The sequence below is a fragment of the Homalodisca vitripennis genome, chromosome 8 (assembly GCF_021130785.1).
Source record: "Homalodisca vitripennis isolate AUS2020 chromosome 8, UT_GWSS_2.1, whole genome shotgun sequence".
Classification (NCBI taxonomy): domain Eukaryota; kingdom Metazoa; phylum Arthropoda; class Insecta; order Hemiptera; family Cicadellidae; genus Homalodisca; species Homalodisca vitripennis.
Window position 1 is genome coordinate 95,049,657 of NC_060214.1, and position 18,976 is coordinate 95,068,632.

Here is an 18,976-nt window from a genome sequence, read left to right on the forward strand (position 1 = left end):
ATTGGACTGCATTGAAACTGGGGTTCCCTGACATGACTGGAGTTTAACTGTCCAGGTTAACAAGGAACTGGTAAAGGATTGGAATTTAGCATTGCAGTCAGTTTTAGAATATCCATGCATACATTAGTAGCTAAATAAAAGCAATACAATTGACCAATTTCTGCATTCCCCATTGTGTCAAGTCGATTGAATGTAACTTTAGGAGGAATGATTAGAAAACTATCTATCTAGATTTCTTCCAGAAGAGGTAAATATTATTATTCTCCAATCAGCTATACAGCAGATGGCTAAAAAGCTAGGGCCATCTTCTTGGGTCTTGCATTATTTGATTTTGAAATCCAGAAGTTACACATCAGTTGTGATAGTTTACCTTCAACTTAAAAGTACTACTTCAAATTAGATTGTACTGGTCAATCTCAGATGGGATGGTATTATTGCCCTGAAGATCCCCTGATAAAAACAAGAAAACAAGTCAAGCATTGTTGGTAAACAACTGGCCCTTGTTGGTAAACTGAATCTGCTGAACTGATGTTTATGTCTAGTGTTAGGACACACATCAGCTGATACAGCATTCCCAACTGTTGGTAAGAGTATGATTTCACCTTCAAACTGGTTCAACTTATTCTCATTGGGCTAATTGGTTCTTGAGAAATTATAGGAACTCTAGAACTAAAATGAACACATTTATATTTATAATGTGTTTAAAAAATGTTTACTTCTCGAAATGCAAGGTCTGTATCATACGAATTATAAATGAGGTACTCGTAGTACGGGTGCCTCAAACTACAATATTTTAGTTTATATATTACTCATTAAATATTCCCGCAAACAGTCAAAGTATGTATTTAAACCTAATTTACCATATACATATATAATTTCAATAAACATTGAATCACAAAAAGTACTTACTCCACCGGGACTTGAACTCGGATCTCTCACTTGCCGGGTAAATGTGGTACCATATTACACCACACAGCCCTTACTTTTTATGATTTAATTATTTTGTATTTGGCCATATCTGTCACATATGCGATTTAATTTTATTGCTATGATTTAAAATTGAGTAGTCTGGCTCATTTACTGGCGACTCTGATTTAGTAACGTCCTTTTGCCTTTAAGTTAAATACTTAACTTGTGTCGGCTTTCAGTTATGAACACAAGGAAAATTTGTACATGGGTCAATTTTTGTTTGAACATTTATTAGGTTACCAGTGTACTTTTTATAAGTAGACAATAATGTACTTTTTGTGAAAAATACTAATTTTTACAAATATTTTGATAGCCGTAAGTATTATAGGCGTAACAAACCGGCACTGCATGCTTTTTATTTGGATTTACAACTCAAAAATTGGACGAGGAAAAATATTGATAAAATGACAAAACGATGATATTGAACAAGTAAGTTTCTCAATTGAGTTTACTTGTATTTTTTTTTAACAGAGTATGACGTAGGTACGTTATTATTAGTACAATACTCCAAACTTGTGTTTTAATGTGTAATTCAGTAATCCCCCATATAGAACAAATCGAGATAGATATAAACAACTGAGCATTGTTGGTCAGCTGAGCGTATGTTGGCAGAATCGAGATTAGATATATAAAAAGCTGAGCGTTGTTGGACAGCTGAGTGTACAGGTATGTTGGGAGAATGGAGATAGATATTATAAACAGCTGAGCATTGTTGGACAGCTGAGTGTATGTTGGAATAATAGAGATAGATACATAAACAGCTGAGCATTGTTGGTTAGCTGAGCGTATGTTGACAGAATCGAGATTAGATATATAAAAAGCTGAGCATTGTTGGACAGCTGAGCGTATGTTGGCAGAATCGAGATTAGATATATAAAAAGCTGAGCGTTGTTGGACAGCTGAGTGTACAGGTATGTTGGGAGAATGGAGATAGATATTATAAACAGCTGAGCATTGTTGGACAGCTGAGTGTATGTTGGAATAATAGAGATAGATACATAAACAGCTGAGCATTGTTGGTTAGCTGAGCGTATGTTGACAGAATCGAGATTAGATATATAAAAAGCTGAGCATTGTTGGACAGCTGAGCGTATGTTGGGAGAATGGAGATTAGATATATAAAAAGCTGAGCGTTGTTGGACAGCTGAGTGTACAGATATGTTGGGTGAATGGAGATAGATATTATAAACAGCTGAGCATTGTTGGACAGCTGAGCGTATGTTGGGAGAATGGAGATAGATATTATAAACAGCTGAGCATTGTTGGACAGCTGAGCGTATGTTGGAAGAATCGAGATTAGATATTATAAACAGCTGAACATTGTTGGACAGCTGAGCGTATGTTGGAAGAATCGAGATTAGATATTATAAACAGCTGAGCATTGTTGGTCAGCTGAGCGTATGTTGGAAGAATCAAGATTAGATATATATAACAGCTGAACATTGGTTGGACAGACCTGAGGTATGTTGCGGGAGAATAGACAATAGACAATAGACTTTATTTACTATAATCTTGGAGATTAGCATTTGCGTCAAGTTACAAATCATTAAAAAATGTTACAAGATTTTTCTGAAAGTTAATCAGTTTTGAGGATTCGACGGTTTTATTCAGATATTTTCTAGTGAGTAGAAAGGATTCTTAGTTAGCAGTTTGTTAATTGTTTCTTTAGCTTCTGGGGTGGCCACATTCTTCAGGTTCTCTGGTAGAGATTAAAAAGCTTTTGCACCAATGTATGATGGTTTCTTGCTGTATAGAGTGCAGTGGTGAGGAGGTAGGGCAAAGTTTGACGGCATGCCTGGTGTAGTGATGGTGGATATCTCGGTGTCTTTGTTGTTCTGTTGAGACTGTGTGCAGGATGTACCTCTTGTATGTTATAGTGACACCACTGTGAGAATGTTTTGCTCGACTAAATGCCGTCGGCAGCTTCCTTTTGCTCGTGCCCTGCAGTCCGCATCTTAATTGCTTTCTTTTGTTGTAATTGAGACTCTATCAGGTTTGTTGCAGTCGTTCCTCCCCAGGTTGATATGCGACCTTAAATGGGTTTAGGAAGGCATAGTAGGTGGTCTGTGCTTGCCTCGGCGTGTTATTTGACGGTGTCTACGGATCAGAAAAGCTCATGAGCTGATCTTCCTTCATAGTAGATCTATGTGTGTCTCTTCCATGAGCCGGGTCGGATGTCGTTTGTGTGCCCAGGTACTTTGTGTTGGTTTTATACTCATGTAATCTGCCTACTGATTCGTTGTCTGTAAGTGTTAATCTAGTGTTAAAAATTATTTGTACAGTTTTTAATCAACATTAAGGACTAGCGTTGTTTGGTGGACGCAGTACTATTTTGGTCCGGTTAAGAGCTCTTTCGGTCTTTGTGCGTAGTGTCTCACTGTCGTTTTCTGCGAAGTGTGATAACTGTGTCATATGCGTACATTACAAGTGTGACAGGGCCCTTGTAGGTACGTTGGTAGGTCATTTGTCAATAGGATGAATAGTATTGGCCCCAGGACCAGATCCTGAATGGTACTCCTCGTTTTACTTCCAGCAGAGCTAGATTTGGGACCCTTTCTGATGAGTTATTAACAGTATTGTCGCAAGCCTCTACGAGTTGTTTTCTATCACTCAGATAACTAAGAAACCATTTTGCTGATTGTCCATTTATTCCCAGTGCTTTTTAAATTGTCTTTCAGGCAGGTATGGGATTATTGCAGTCGAACGCCTTGCTGAAATCTAGGAAAAAGACTGCGTGACCATATGGCTTCCTCTAACATGGTCTATAATGTGACTCGACAAGTTGTATTATGGCCGTGGCTGTTTGATTTGCCCTTTAGGAAGCCATGTGCTGGTTTGTGAGTAGTTTATTTTGGTTCAGATAGTTGTAGAAGAGGTTGTTCCAGTACAATTTTTCTATGCCTCTTTAGAAAAGTTGGTATGAGAGAGTTAGGGCGGTAGCTATTAGTTTCTGTATCTTGGTCCTTTTTTGTACTTGGGTATATCTTGGTTGGATTTTAATTTGTCTGGAAAAAAATGCCTTGCTGTAGGGATTTATTTATAATGTTGGTTAGCGGCATGGTTAGTTCGTTTTTGCAGTCTATTCGGTCCAGCTTGGCAGAGATTTTTTTTTTTTTTTTTTTTTTAATATCATTCAATGCGGCGGATGGTTTTTGGCTTAAGGGTATCTATAGTTTTCTGACCTGTGTTTTCTGTTATTTGTTGAATTTGAAAACTATTGTTCGTTTTATTGGGGTTTTGTAGTTGGTAGTACTATTTGGGTTGATGTTGTTGTTTTCGAGCTGTCTTCTCTGCTATGGTTGTGAGTAGTTGTATAAAACAGGTTTGGCCACGTCCAATGTGTCCTTATGATATTTCGTTGAACTTGTAGTTCAATGTGATTTTTTGTTTTTCGTGCTGGAGGCTTTCTGTGCCTGCATTTTTACTTGCACACAAGGGCTTTTGATTTGTTGTGGGACCTTGCCTATGTGTGTTAGAATTTTTGTAGCTTCCATAATGTCTTTAGCTTGAGGTCATATTCTTTTTCTTTGCGCTTGGATCTTTTATCTTCCTCTTTCCCTGTGCAGAGTTCATGTTCCAGTGCTTTTATATACTCTCCTTTCCAATTCTGTTAATTCACCATCCCTGTATGGTCTTGTTGAGCCGGCGTTTCTATATGATTTGGTTGTGTGGACAGGCTGTGTTGAGGTGGGTTTGGATTGCATTTTGAAAAAGGTTGTGTAGGTTGAATTGATGTCCTTTGGCCAGGAGAACTTTTTCCCAGTCTTGACTGGCTAACAATGATTTGAAGAGTTCAGTGGGTAGTTGGATTGAATATTCTCTTTGTTTCTTTTTGGTCTTTTTAATGAGCTTTTATTTTATGTTAATTTCTGCCTGCTGTGCGGTATGGTCCAGAGAGCCCAGTTGTGACTGATTGGTATGTTTGCCTGTTTTTTTCCATGTTCTTACATATTCCAATCTATTGATGTTGATGTTAGGTGCGTTACTCGGGTTGGTGGGAAGTTGTTGCCCTTGGTTATATTGAAGTATGAGAGGGAACTCTAGCAGTTTGTTATTCTCGTTGTTGGTTGGAGGTTATCAACTTTATTCACCCATATAGTAGTATGTGGTTTATTTGTTTGGTGGAGGTTGGTTCGAATAATATCTGCAAGGCTTGTCAATTGCAATGTCCAGATTTGGCATGAGGTGGTCTGTAAACACCCAGAAAAAGCAGACAAGTCTTCCGTTTTAATTTTTATTTCAGTTAGAACTGCTTCACAGACAAGTTCAGAGGTGTCATAACTTTGTGCGTAGGAGTCTTTACAGATTTTTGGAGGTGTAGTTTACATAAGCCGCCACTCTCCTTTTTTGTTAGTTTTCTGAAAAAACCGCAATATCGGAGTAGCCAGGTATGCAGGTGTTGTTTTCCAGGTTTTTCTTTGGAAAGTAACATGTTCAGTTATTATTATTTTGTCTGGGTTTTGTTGTTCAAAAGGAAGTGGGGAAAGCATTTCTATTTTATTTTGCAGGCCATTTATATTTTGATGGGCAATTTTCAGCGGAGATAGTACCTGTTTGGTGTTAGTTTTAATGTTTCTAGAGTTTTAGGATGGTCAAGTTGCTGGAAAAATTTCTTCTAATGAGTTGGTAATAAAAAATGTTGATTTCTTGAGTGCTGGGTAATTGACTAGTTTTTTCTTGAACTGGCTGTGTGGGAGTTGAGGCTTTGTGTTGTGTGTGCGTATTGTCATGAGGCCATTTTATTTTCTGGGTGATTTAGGGCTAGTGGGCGTTTAGCTTCATTTTGGGGTTTAATACGTTTGTTGTTGTTTCTGTTGTGTATGTCTTCGAGTGTATGTCTTTTGGTTTTAGTGTTGTTGTGCTGTGTTGGGTATGGTTGCCGTGTTGTGGTGTATTTTCTCAGTGTGTAGGTTTCTGTTGTTAATGTTGGCATGGGGGGGGGGGCGGAGGTGTTGAGTGGGGGTGGGCTGGGGGTTGGGGGGGGGGGGGGAGGGGGGGGGGTGGGTGGGGGGGGGGGGGGAGAGAGGGGGAGGTTGGGTTGGGGCGGGGTGGGGAGGGTGGGGGGTGGGGAGGGAGAGGGCGGGGGGGTGTTGGTAGGAGGGGGGGATGTGGGGGGGGGGGGCGTGTGGGAGGCAATGGGGGGAGGGGGAGTGGGTGGGGGGGCGATGGGGGGAGGGGGGGGGGTGGGGGGAGGGGGGGGTCGGGTGGGGGGGGGGGTGTGGGGGGGGGGGGTGGGGTGGGGGCGGGGGGTGGGGGGGGGTGCTTTTTTGGGGGGTGGGCGGGGGGGGTGAGGGGGGCATATTTACTGGGGGGGTGGGGGAGGGGGGGTTTTTTTGGAGGTGGGGGGAGTGTGGGTGGTTGGGGGCTGGGGGGGTGGGGGGTGGGGGGGGTGGGGGGTGGGGGGGGGGGGGGGGGGGGGTTGGGTGGTTGGGGGAGTGTGTGGTGGGGGACGTGGGGGGGGGGGGTTGGGTTGTGGGGTGGGTGTGTTTGGGGGGTTGGTGGGGTTGGGGATGGGTTGTATCGGTGGTTTGTTTTGTGTGGTGGTGGTGGGTTCGTGTGGGTGTATTTTGTTTTTTTTTTTATTTTGTTGGTTATATTTTTTAGTTGATATTATGTGGTTTTTAGATTTTTTTTTTTATATATTTTGTTTTTTCTTGAGGGGGGTGGGGGGGTGGGTGGAGGGGTGGGGGTTTGGGTGGTGTGTGGGTTGGGTGCCGGGAGGGGGTGGGGGGGGGGGGGGGGGGGGGGGGGGTGGGGTTGATGGCAGTGGTTGGCGGGTTCCCCCTCCCCCCACACCCGAGTTTGGGGTGGGGGATGTGGGGGGGGGGGGGGTGGGGTAAGTATTGGGTGGGGGGAGGGGGTGGGGGGGGCGTGGGGTGGTGGGGGTAGGAGAGGGGGGTAGGGGGGTGGTGTCGTAGGGGGGGGGGGGTGTGGGGGAGTGAGGGGGGAGGGGAGGGGAGGAGGGGGGGTGAGGGGGGGGGGGTGCGGGAGGGGGGGGGGGGGGGGAGAGGGGAGTGGGGAGGGCGGGTAGGTGTAGGTAGTGGAGGGGGGTGGGTTCTTGGGGGGGCGGGGAGGGGGAGGGTAGGGGGGGGGGGGGGAGGGGGGTGTGGGGGGGGGGGTGGGGGGGGGGGGAGTGGAGGGGGTGGGGTGGGGTGGGGGGGTTGGGGGGTAGGGGGGGGGGGGGGGGGGTGGTGGGGGGGGTAGGGGGGGGTGTGGGCTTGAGTGGGGGGGGGGGGTTGGGGGATGGGGGGGTTGGGAGGGGGGGGAGTGGGGGTGGGGGGGGAGGGGGGGTGGAGGGAGGGGGGATGAGGGTGGAGGGGGGGCGGGGGAGGTGTGGGGGTGGGGTCCGGGGGGGGGGGAGGGGGGGGGGGGTGGTGGGGCCTTGGGTGGGGGGGGAGGTGGGGGGGGGGTGGGGGGGGGGGGGGGGGTAGGCGGGGGGGGGGGGGGGGGGGTTGGTGGGGGTGCGGGGGGTTTAGACGTGGGGGGGAGGGGGGCAGGGGGGATGGGGGGGGAGCGGGGGGGGTGGGGGAGAGGGGGGCTGCGGGTAGGTGTGCGGAGGGGTAGGGAAGAGGGGGGGGGGATGGGGGGGGGTGAGGGGAGGGGGGGGGGGGCGGGGGTGGGTAGGGGGGGGGGGGGGGGGGGAGGAAGGGGGGGTGAATGGGGGGGGGGGAGGTGTGGGTGTGTGAGGCATCGGGGCGGTGCAGTAGGGTGTGGGGGTGGGGGCGGGGGGGAAGGGGGGGGGGGGGAGGGGGGAGGGAGGGGGGGGGGGGGGAGGGGGGGAGAGGTTGTAGGGGGGGGAGGGGGGGTGAGGGGGGGGGGGGGGGGGGGGTGAGGGTGATGGGGGTGTGGGAGGTGGGGGTGGGGAGGGTACGGGGGGGGGCGGTTGGGGGGGGTGGGGAGGGGAATCGGGTGTGGGGGGGGCAGGGGGGTGGAGTGGTGGGGGTGGGGGAGGGGGGGAATGGGAGGGGCTGGGGCGGGGGGGGGGGGGGGCGGGGGGTTGGGGGGGGGGGGTGGGGTGTGGGGGTGAGGACGGATGGCGGGAGGGGGGGCGGAGGGGTGGGGGAGGGATGTGGGAGGCCGGGGGGGGGTTAGTGGGGAGGTGGTTCTGTGGGGCGTGGGATGGAGGGGGGACGGTGTGGGGGGAAGTGAGCGGGGTGGAGGGGCCGGGGTGGGGCGGTTTAAGGGGGGGCGACTGGGGTTACAGTTGTTTTATTATTTTTTTTTATTTTCTTTGTTTTTTGTCTTGGTTGTTTTTGTTTTATTTTTTGTATTATTACCACTGTCTGGTTTAACCTTATAATTGGCTACTTGCAGTGACACACTAATTATATTTTTTTTCTATTATTCTGTTTTATGTTTGGTTTGGTGCTTTATTGGAGTGTTTTTATTTTATTTTGTTTTTTTCCTTGGAACATGGCACTCTGCTTGTTGAGCATGTCGGTGCAGCTATGCTAAAAGTTTTCCGTTAAGTTTGTGGATCCGTCTTGGTTTTGGTGTTGTATGGTTTCCAATCGCGTTTCCATTTTTTTCTTGGCGTACTTTCAGTTCTTGTTTGCTGTGTGAGAAGGTAAGAGTTTGTGTTCCATAGCATATGGCTCACTTGTGCACGGTTGAGTTTCAGAGTTTTTTTTAGTATTGTTTCATTCTTCTTCGAGGGGGTTGCTTGGGGTATTTTATCCACAATACCGTGACCATGGAACAAAAAGGACTTTTTTTTCATTGGTTTGGGCATTTATAGCCAAGTATTATTATCACAGGTGCATATAAACTGGGGAGAAAGTTATATTGTTATTATATTTTTTTCTAAAAGAGCAAAGGCAGTGCGCAAGGCACTGCGCAGCGGGGCAAGGCATCGTTGACAGAATTAACGTACTTTGTCAGAATCCATTTCCAGCTAAAATTGCAGACCGATACTGTCCAAAAAACAGAGTTTTCAAAAAATCGTAATCCTTTTGATTTTTCGTTGCCGACGAATTTTTTCTTCACATTGTTTTCAGGAAAAATTGTAGTTTTCAGCGGGAAAAAAAAATGAACATACCTTTCCATGGTCACGTTTATTGTAAATTAGATACCGTTTGCTTGCAGTTTAATAGCCTTGGATTTAGTTATCGTTGACAGTAGGTTTTTAATCTTTTTTTCAAGTGACCTAATTATACTCTTCTTTTTCTTTGTCTTTGTTCTTCAAAAGCCCTAGTTAGTTGTTCTTGCCATTTCTTTTTTTTTTCCTATTTGCTTCTCCATCTCGTGGAAACATGTTTTGTAGTGGTTTCATTTCTTTGTAGAATATGCTCCTTTTCGTTCTCTAGATTTGCTATTTGTTTCGTCATAGGCTGGTTGAATTTTCTTTTCCAAGTCAAAAAATCCTTGCTCTAAGCTTCGGTGTTCTCCATGTTTCTTCTTGAAAGATCCTGCTTAAGAGTGTAGTTTTTTTTTTAAGAATGGAGATAGATATTATAAACAGCTGAGCATTGTTGGACAGCTGAGCTTATGTTGGAAGAATGGAGATAGATATTATAAACAGCTGAGCATTGTTGGACAGCTGAGCGTATGTTGGAAGAATGAAGATAGATACATAAACAGCTGAACATTGTTGGACAGCTGAGCGCATGTTGGGAGAATGGAGATAGATATTATAAACAGCTGAGCATTGTTGGACAGCTGAGCGTATGTTGGGAGAATGGAGATAGATATTATAAACAGCTGAGCATTGTTGGACAGCTGAGCGTATGTTGGGAGAATGGAGATAGATATTATAAACAGCTGAGCATTGTTGGTCAGCTGAGTGTATGTTGGGAGAATGGAGATTAGATATATAAAAAGCTGAGCATTATTGGACAGTTGAGTGTATGTTGGGAGAATGGAGATTAGATATATAAAAAGCTGAGCATTGTTGGACAGTTGAGCGTATGTTGGCAGAATCGAGATTAGATATATAAAAAGCTGAGCATTGTTGGACAGTTGAGTGTATGTTGGGAGAATGGAGATTAGATATATAAAAAGCTGAGCATTGTTGGACAGTTGAGTGTATGTTGGGAGAATGGAGATTAGATATATAAAAAGCTGAGCATTGTTGGACAGTTGAGCGTATGTTGGCAGAATCGAGATTAGATATATAAAAAGCTGAGCATTGTTGGACAGTTGAGTGTATGTTGGGAGAATGGAGATTAGATACATAAACAGCTGAGCATTGTTGGTCAGCTGAGTGTAGTTTGCGCTTTGTTCAGTTGCAATCTTTTATAGTGTTGTGATGTATTTCGAAGTTTTATTGAATAAATGTAGTTACCAATAGATATTCTGGTTTATTGAAGTCTTAGTTTAGAACGACGATAAGTAGTGCATACACTTTTAGTAAAAAAACATTTCTAAATGTCAGGAACATGTTTGACTGTATTACTGGATGGTCCACGGAGAGCAATTTGAACACTTAATTTGAGATATGGAAGTGATAATCTATTAATTAATTTTATATTTACTAAAAATATTCAGTATACAGTACTCATAACTAATTTGAATACAAATTTAACTTTTTTATAGTTTTATTTTCATTTTAATAAATTTAAAAATAATAAATGTAAAAGATATAACAAAATAAATGGGTTGGAAAAGTATCTTCTTCAAGAAAGTTCCCTCTGTGGTTAAGAAATTCTTCTTCTTGACTTGTAGACTTTCACATCATATTCTGAAAGATTGCAGCAAGGTACGCAATTAATGCAAACTACTTTTCAACATTATACTTTGGGGATGCCATTTCATGTAGAGTATACTCAAATATTACAACAATATTTTATTATATATAGTGCAGTAAAGAATGTAAAACAGTTGCAGATTAAAGAGAAATATGTTTCACCAATGGATTTAAACCAATTCCTAATAAATACAAGACCTTAAATAGGCATTTTAAGTTTCTACAGTTCAGTTGCTGGAAGGAGAAACAGGACAATGGAGAGAGAGAATAGCTAATATGAGAACTGGTAGAATTTAAGAAGGTGGGCGACTGGCTGTGGGCAGGATAACAGGATACTCCTGCCTCCTGCTTACATCACTTAGCTGCTGGTGATACCATCAGGATGTTGTAACAAATGTTAATAAATTGCTTAAAATGAGCAAATTAACATAATTATGTGTTTTAATATTCAATCTCAGAACAGGTAAAGCGTTGAACCAACAAGATGTAGGATGAAAATTAACGTTCATTTTTGATTGAGTTTGAAACAACATCATATTATTATGATGTAAAAAAATAAAACAAGGGTTATCCGTACTCTCAGGAGATTATGTGTTAATTATCTATGGTTAATTTGGAAATATTTCATATGCTCATGCAAGTACTGATTTTTACAAATATTAAATTATTTTATTTTGTAATTTCGTACATAATGAATGTAATTTTTATCCTTTTCCTAACATGTTGTTGTATAGGGAGAATTTATTCAAATTTAAAAAAATTAAAATTTTCAGTAATTATCTTTGTGATAGTTGAATTTGAATATCCATTTTAGGATCCAACCTTAATAGAAAATGTTTTATGTGGATGTTTAAGAATGTGTTTATTAGATTTTGTGCTTAAATTTTAAGGTTGTTAACAATATATATCCTTTTTGTTAGTTTGTATATAAAGCAGCCATTAACAAAATGAGAAATATTCAGGTTCAGCCAGGGGCTCAAAATAAGGGGGGAGCTCAGAGACCTTAAACCCCCCTCCTGTAAAGACAAAATTAAAATTTTATTTATTAGCAAGGACAGTGTTTGCTTTGCTTATTATGATGATTAATAATAAACATAATAAACAGACATTTTCTTTGTCATAAATCAACGTGACAACTAAAGCTTTACTTTAATGTACTGTCCGTATAAAAGTCCAGAATGTTTTACAGATACATGTACACACAGCTCTAAAACATAAGTTTATGAGGTCTTAAACATCAACATTTTTTTGGGAACAAGGACACTCAGACTCTCCTCTGTTTTAGGGGGAGGGTGTGTTCATATCCGTCTATAGTAATTTTCTATGTACAGTAGTGTTTTCAACATACCAAGTTTTTAAAATTCCCGTAAAAACGTTAGAAAAATGTGGGAATCTTCCCTCATGGGCTGGTTGAAAAATATCACTTTGTCATCTGATCGGGGGGAAGATTTAAGAGCTCACTATAGTGAAATATCTAAAGTTTACATTAAAAGAACAGTGTAAACATAAAACACTTTTGTTCTTACACCCTTTTGTTGTCATAGAATTATGGGGTGTCTCATTTCAATTATGTCATTAACACGGAAAACGCTTTTAAGATTTTTATTGTTTTTTTATTAGAGTATTCTTTAAGGTACACAAAATGTTTAATATTTTACTCAAATAAACAATGAAAATAAAAACTGAAAAGTGATTGGATACATAGAAATCAAGTTTTTAAAATTAGGCATATCCTATAACTCTGGGATTATAAAGGCAATAAGGGAATTCTGGGAAATAAGGTCATCGAAGTGTTTGAGGTTTATTATGTGGCTAAATTCAAGATGGATGCCAGTACAGCTGACTCTTAAGGTATGATAAATGCAGTGGCAAGAATAGCGTGTCTGAGTAGCTTTGTACTTTGCTAATATAGGTCTTTATTACACAGTCTCTATTTCTGGTTATTAATGTTTAGACACCGTGCCACCTGGCAGCCAAACAATTAAATTAAATGGTAGTTATGATCTAACAAAAATGTTGTGTGGTAAATATGAATAAAATATATAATTGTTACATTTGTGATCGCTAATTATATTTAAAATATGTTTACTTTTGTTTCTGAATCTGAAATAAGGAGGTATTGTTATTGGCTTGATATTTAAAAATACTTTGTATATTGTTCTATTTATTCATGAACATTCAGTATTGTTAAGTCCACTTCTTTGGTTGAAAATGTTTTTGTTTACTATTGTCAACTTTAAAATATGTTTACTTTTGTTTCTGAGTCTGAAATAAGGAGGTATTATTATTGTCTTGATATTTTAAAAATACTTTGTATTTTGTACTATTTATTCATGAACATTCAGTGTTGTTAAGTCCACTTCTTTGGTTGAAAATGTTTTTGTTTACTATTGTCAACTTTAAAATGTGTTTACTTTTGTTTCTGAGTCTGAAATAAGGAGGTATTATTATTGGCTTGATATTTTAAAAATACTTTGTATTTTGTATTATTTTATTTATTCATGAACATTCAGTATTGTTAAGTCCACTTCTTTGGTTGAAAATGTTTTTATTTACTATTGTCAACTTGTGTAGAAGGTGTAAAAATAAATATTTGTAATTTCCTAACTTTAGACTTATGAGGAAAGAACTTTTAATAGTTTTGCTTCACTGTCACAGAAGATACTAATTTGGTGCATTCAGTAAAATGATTGTTGAAAACCTGATTTGAAAGTTCAGAATCAATCAAACCTATCTCATTATTATGTCATACAATATATTTTCTATTGATGATTTGTGATAGTATATTTATGTTATAGAGTTCTGATAGTGCGATATGGCCTGAACCATATTTTCAGATCAGGTTTCCACATGATGGAGTTTTCATATTTATGTAGATTATGACCTGCTTCATATCGTCGTCATTCATTATGTTTGTTTGTTAAAGAAAATCTTGAAACACTTAGTCTTATAAACTCTAGTCATGATTATTCTACCAGATATCGAGATCTTATTGACTTAGAATATGCTAGGGTAACTAAGACCCAGCACACATACTTTTATGTTGGTGTAAAATTATTTAATAAGCTACCTTTAACGGCCAAAGATGTTTCTTGCACAAAATTTAAAAATGCTTTGCTCAAATGGTTAAAACAAAAAGCTTTTTATACAGTAGACGAAATGCTTTCTTGTAATGTAGACAATTTATTCTTTTAGTTTTTATGCTTTGTGACTTGTACTATTTACCATAAGTATGTAGTATGTATTATTTTATTCTTTAATGTTGGTGTTATACTGTGTATATGTATAAACCATCTGATGACATTGTCAATGCAGTTATTGTGGGCAGACAATAAAGATTCTTGATTCTAAAAAATTTTTAAGAATTATTTCAAAACATTTATTAATATTTTATTAAAGGAACTGAAATTTGTTCGGTACAAAAGTGACAAATTAAAACAGCTGGCAATAACACGTGAAAAAGTTTCACAATAGAAATATAAACTACACATGCTTTCATCATGATTTGCATGAATGGGACTTTTAAAAATGGCAAAGTGCTTTAAGATGCGGGAGCTGTGCTGGACGGTTTATTTAGCCCGTGGCGGTGTCAGTTGAATTATTTATGATTGACGGGTCGGTTGGCAGAATCTGTTTTGCATTTAAATGCTCACCAGCTGATTATTTCAATCTATATGTTTGTCCAACTGACAGGAAGTAATAAATACAGCATTTCATTGACCTCGGTATATTTGAACCCCCAGCTCCAGCTGTTTCCACATTGTAATCAGCTCTTTGTAGGTACAGTATTTGATAATGTGAGGAGTTGTCCAAAGCTAAAATCCATTGCTGCTGTGGTACTGCTGTATGTAAACTGTCCAGTAACAAATAACTAGGACAGTACTACCGCACAATAATATTATATTTTTGGTAATACAAAACTGACAATAAAAACAAATTATTCTCATGCATGAAAATGAGAATAATTTCAAAAAGGATTTCGAAGTCTTAAGCAAAAAATTGAGCACAGTATTGCTGTTCTCCATATTATATTTGAAGCCATGGAAATGATTATTTATACTCTATTATATTGCGATAAAGTTATTATTTATTTATATATTAGTTTTGTAAAATAAGTTTTGATTATGATTTTGGAGCTTCTCACACAATCGTCATATTAATGCTAGGTCTATTTTCTTGGATAGTCAATCGTACTATTTAGTTTTCATTATAGTAGCTCGAAATAATTTTTTACAAGTTCTTAAACAGAATCTCTAAATTGTATGTACATACACCATTCTCTTTAACCTTCTTCATCTTTATGGATTAATATTTAAAGTAATTTAAATTAACTAAGCTTATTAATAACTATTTAAAGGCTCTCAATTTCATTTCTTCCTTTAATATCCAATTGAAGTATGGAAAACTAGTTTATTATTTATGGTTTTAAAAAGTTTCATATTCTTGTAAAGTATTATTTGGAAATGAAGAAAACAATAATAAAATTGTCAGAGCATAAATCATTCAAGTTTAGTTATAAAATAACAGTATGATTTTAATTGGGAGTGCATATGGCGGTCTAAGACAATGGATTTGAGTGACAGTTAGTGCAGGTTCAGATCCTATCTATGACTATCACTTTTTATCACTACCATCACCCTTATATTATATCGACTCTCCTTCTTATTCTGTTTGGTGAGATCCTTGCACAGGCCAGTGGTCCATAATGACGGGTAGAAGAAGGCTTAAAATGGGATCGGCCTCTCCTTAAAAAAAATTGTTCCTCATGGTTTAACGAATTTTCAGATTACACAAGTTTATGCTAAATACTGATATTATAACCAAATCAATGAACAATCAAATCTCTGTACATAAATCAGGCTTCCCTCTACTAATACAACTTATTGAAATCAACTTTGTTTGTCAGTAATAATAACATTTTTTTACCCAGATTAATGCACTAGCGTCGTTACTTAATAACAGCATTGTATTCAGAGTAGATATGTTTTAGCGAGTAGGAACTCCTCAATCAAACCACCTAAGAATAATAGTCCAGACCTTAAACAGGCATGTACTTTTGATACTTTTTAGTATCAAATCAAAATTCACAAATTATTATTTTTAGACAGAAAGTGCTGAGAGAGGGTTCCTCAGTAAGAGTTCGATAGGGCTTTTTAGCCGTAACTTCTAGTAAATTAAAACATCCTTTACTTTACTTTTTTTAATTTTAAAAGTTTAAATGAGCATATAAATATTCATTTGGAAGTGATGAGTTTGCATAGGTTAATTCCACCAAACCCCTAGACCGGGACGAAATATTTGTTCAGAGCCACAGTGGTCAGTGGAGAAAATGTAATATTTATAAAATGAAAATACCAACTTTTACAAGAAACAAAACCAGTATTGATTTTGGTTTTTGCAGTTATGGTTTTTTATTAAGTTGTATATAGTTATGTTATTAAAGTGTCAACATTACTGTAACGTGTCTATAGTAAGGTTATCTACTATAAACCAATTACAACTATTTTTGGTTTAGTATAAGAGCGATCAATTGTGTTCTGAACTAATAATCCTTTATTTTAAGAATGCACAAGTTCCAATGGAATTCAATAATCAAACTCAGTATAAATTAATATTAATTTTAATGAAATTTTAAAATCAATAATACAGCAACGCCAAGCTATCTTTTTTACTTTTTAATTTATTCTCAATTATTTCATTTTTTTAACTCATCAAAGGTTCACAAGTCCAGTCTTAAAATTAACAATCAATCAATCATTCAGTAATTGTGTCCTTCAAGTTCTCAGTGCTAATGTATTCAACACAAACTCAAAATAAAAATCTTCATTAAACTTCAAAATAAAATAATCTTCTTCAAATATAAAATGAAACAAATAATAAAATAAGACTTCTTCTCAAAATAAAAATCAAACAAATTAAGGTAATATTAATATTTAATTTATGAACAAACACAATGTCCAACCAGTTAAACTCAAAATTGTATCAATTTCAAACTACTTATTTTCTGTAAATTTCCAATTTGCAAATTATTGAATTATCTAGAATTATCCGCTTGGCTTTGAATGTTAAATTTAGGAACTTGTTAAAATATATATAGAATCTCAGAAGATTAAATAAATTTTCTTTTTCAGTAGATTATTCCTGATTAAACCAAATTGAACAGGAAAATATCATCAAGTAATTTTCTATTTCAATATTAAATTCTAACTTTCACAGTACCTCACACATCTGCTGAAGACTTCACCAAGTAACCAAAATGACTATTTAAGATTAGTTAATTTAAACTTGAGACTTTAAATTTTGAAAAGAAATTTTAATCTTACAACTCAACCTTCTTGCCGAAAAATCAATACAGCAAGAGTAGGCTAACACTTTATACAACTTCTCTCTCTGAGCACACAGCAAAGAATCTCCTGAAAACGTGGTTGAAGCCACCGGAGGATCTAGAAGTCCCTCCCACCATCTAATCAACCTAACATTGGCCAATCACATTTGAGCAAACACAATGTCTGAATTGGATGGTACCTATCCAACCCAGACCTGTAACCTATGCTCAATACCTAGATACAAAAGGAAGCTTCTAGCATTCCTCGAACCCGAATTGACAAGAAATTCAGCACTGCTGGAAGGCTCACAATCTTACAATTCACTTATTATATTAATTTACAATTCTCTTAATAAAAATATAAAGATTCCTATAAATAATTAAATAATATAGGAAGCATCCTATAATTACTAAAAGATGAAATTTAAATTAAATAATTTATGGAAATCCAATCCACCCAAAATGGACTTTACTAATAATTACAGAAATTTCATTAAAAATCAACATTGTTCACTCACTTTGATCTAATATCCATACAAAATCTCAGGAAACAATGTAAGATTTAAAATATAATTTTAGTTGCTGCAAATTTGGACTGTAACTGCTATTTAAAACAAAGTTGTGTGAATAGAAATTTGGAGAGTCTACTTTTTAGATTTTATTGGCTGAGCTTTATCAAAGCTATTTCAGGGTCTAGAAAAATTTCATTTCTTTCTTTCTGTCCCCTTTGTATCTCTAAAACTAACTGGCCTATTGACTTGAAAGTATGCATGAAGGTACATCTCTATACAGCCAACTCTGAGTTAGATGATGGTACATGTCTCCCTATGGGATTTAGCTGAGTGTTAGTAAATATTTTTAAATTTGTCTTTGGAGTAACCCTAATGGCAATAAAAAAGTAGCAGAATATAAATTTTGTAAACAAACTAAGAAAAATCATATCTAGGATTAAAGTATGACATTAAAACAGTAAAAATAGAGTGGAAAGTGAATGTAAAAAGACAGTGAAAAGATTTGATTCCAGTATACGCTTTTATTATAGTACTCTTCCTACGATCTTTTATTAGTTGAATACTGCTATAAAATTTAATTTAATGTTGTGAATGTATCATGTGGCAAGTTATCCTGACAAACATTTCATTTGTAGATGGTAAATTTTGCATGAAATTTCATACTCACATAGACAAAATACAGTTCTATAATCCTGCATGTCCAACCATGGAGTTTAACTGAGTATCATTAAAGCCAGTTGACTAAAACAATTTTTCCTCTGCCTGCAGGGAAACGTAGTAATTTTTATTTCTGTATGATTGTTTGTCGGTTTATCTTTAGACAAGACATTTTTAAAATGACAGGAGCTATAGATTTGAGATTTCACAAGTAAGTGAAGGCTGTTACACAACGCTTTGTTCAGTGTACTCTTACCGTGTTTAGTAAATGTTCATATAAAATTAATATATTGTACCTGAACAAAATAATTGTATTATGCATTTCCAAAATATACATACATTTAAAGGGTTGAGGTTGACCGAAAATATTCAAATTACTTACTGTAAAAACTTTCTTAAAGTAATTTTTACATAGTTTTTATTCATTTTACTATTCATCCAATGATAGAAAGACATTTACAGACAATATTATAATGTATATTAAATGATAGCGAATGATTCACAGTTGAAGGAGGTTCTATCGCATGATTATTGACAAGCCAAACTTCAATTTTCAAATTTAGGTATAGTACAAGCACAGTTATGCCTTCAGTCTTTGAAATCATATTTTAGACTCTTAGCAAGGATGGTAGAGGTGAGTTTATGTGTATTCATCTTATGTTCACAACACTTATTATTCTCATCACCATTGTTCCTTTATTTGCTCTTATTACTTTCTCTGGTAAAAATTTGAGAAGATTAGGACTCTACGAAAAATTAGCAATAATTTTTTTAATTTGCTGAACTGTCAAAATCCATAGGAAGTGCCGATTACATGATTTTATCTTC

At 38.3% G+C, this 18,976-nt stretch overlaps 1 protein-coding gene across 1 annotated transcript in view; it reads right to left on the reverse strand.

Annotated features, from left to right (window-relative positions):
* Nucleotides 1–8,857, reverse strand: part of LOC124368278 (basic proline-rich protein-like) — a 30,635-nt gene extending 21,778 nt beyond the window's left edge. The window contains 6 exon segments of the mRNA XM_046825552.1: nucleotides 5,767–5,991; nucleotides 6,069–6,397; nucleotides 6,687–6,726; nucleotides 6,774–7,440; nucleotides 7,442–8,161; nucleotides 8,843–8,857. Coding sequence (XP_046681508.1) covers nucleotides 5,767–5,991; nucleotides 6,069–6,397; nucleotides 6,687–6,726; nucleotides 6,774–7,440; nucleotides 7,442–8,161; nucleotides 8,843–8,857 — 1,996 coding nt within the window.
* Between the last annotated feature and the right edge of the window lie 10,119 nt (nucleotides 8,858–18,976).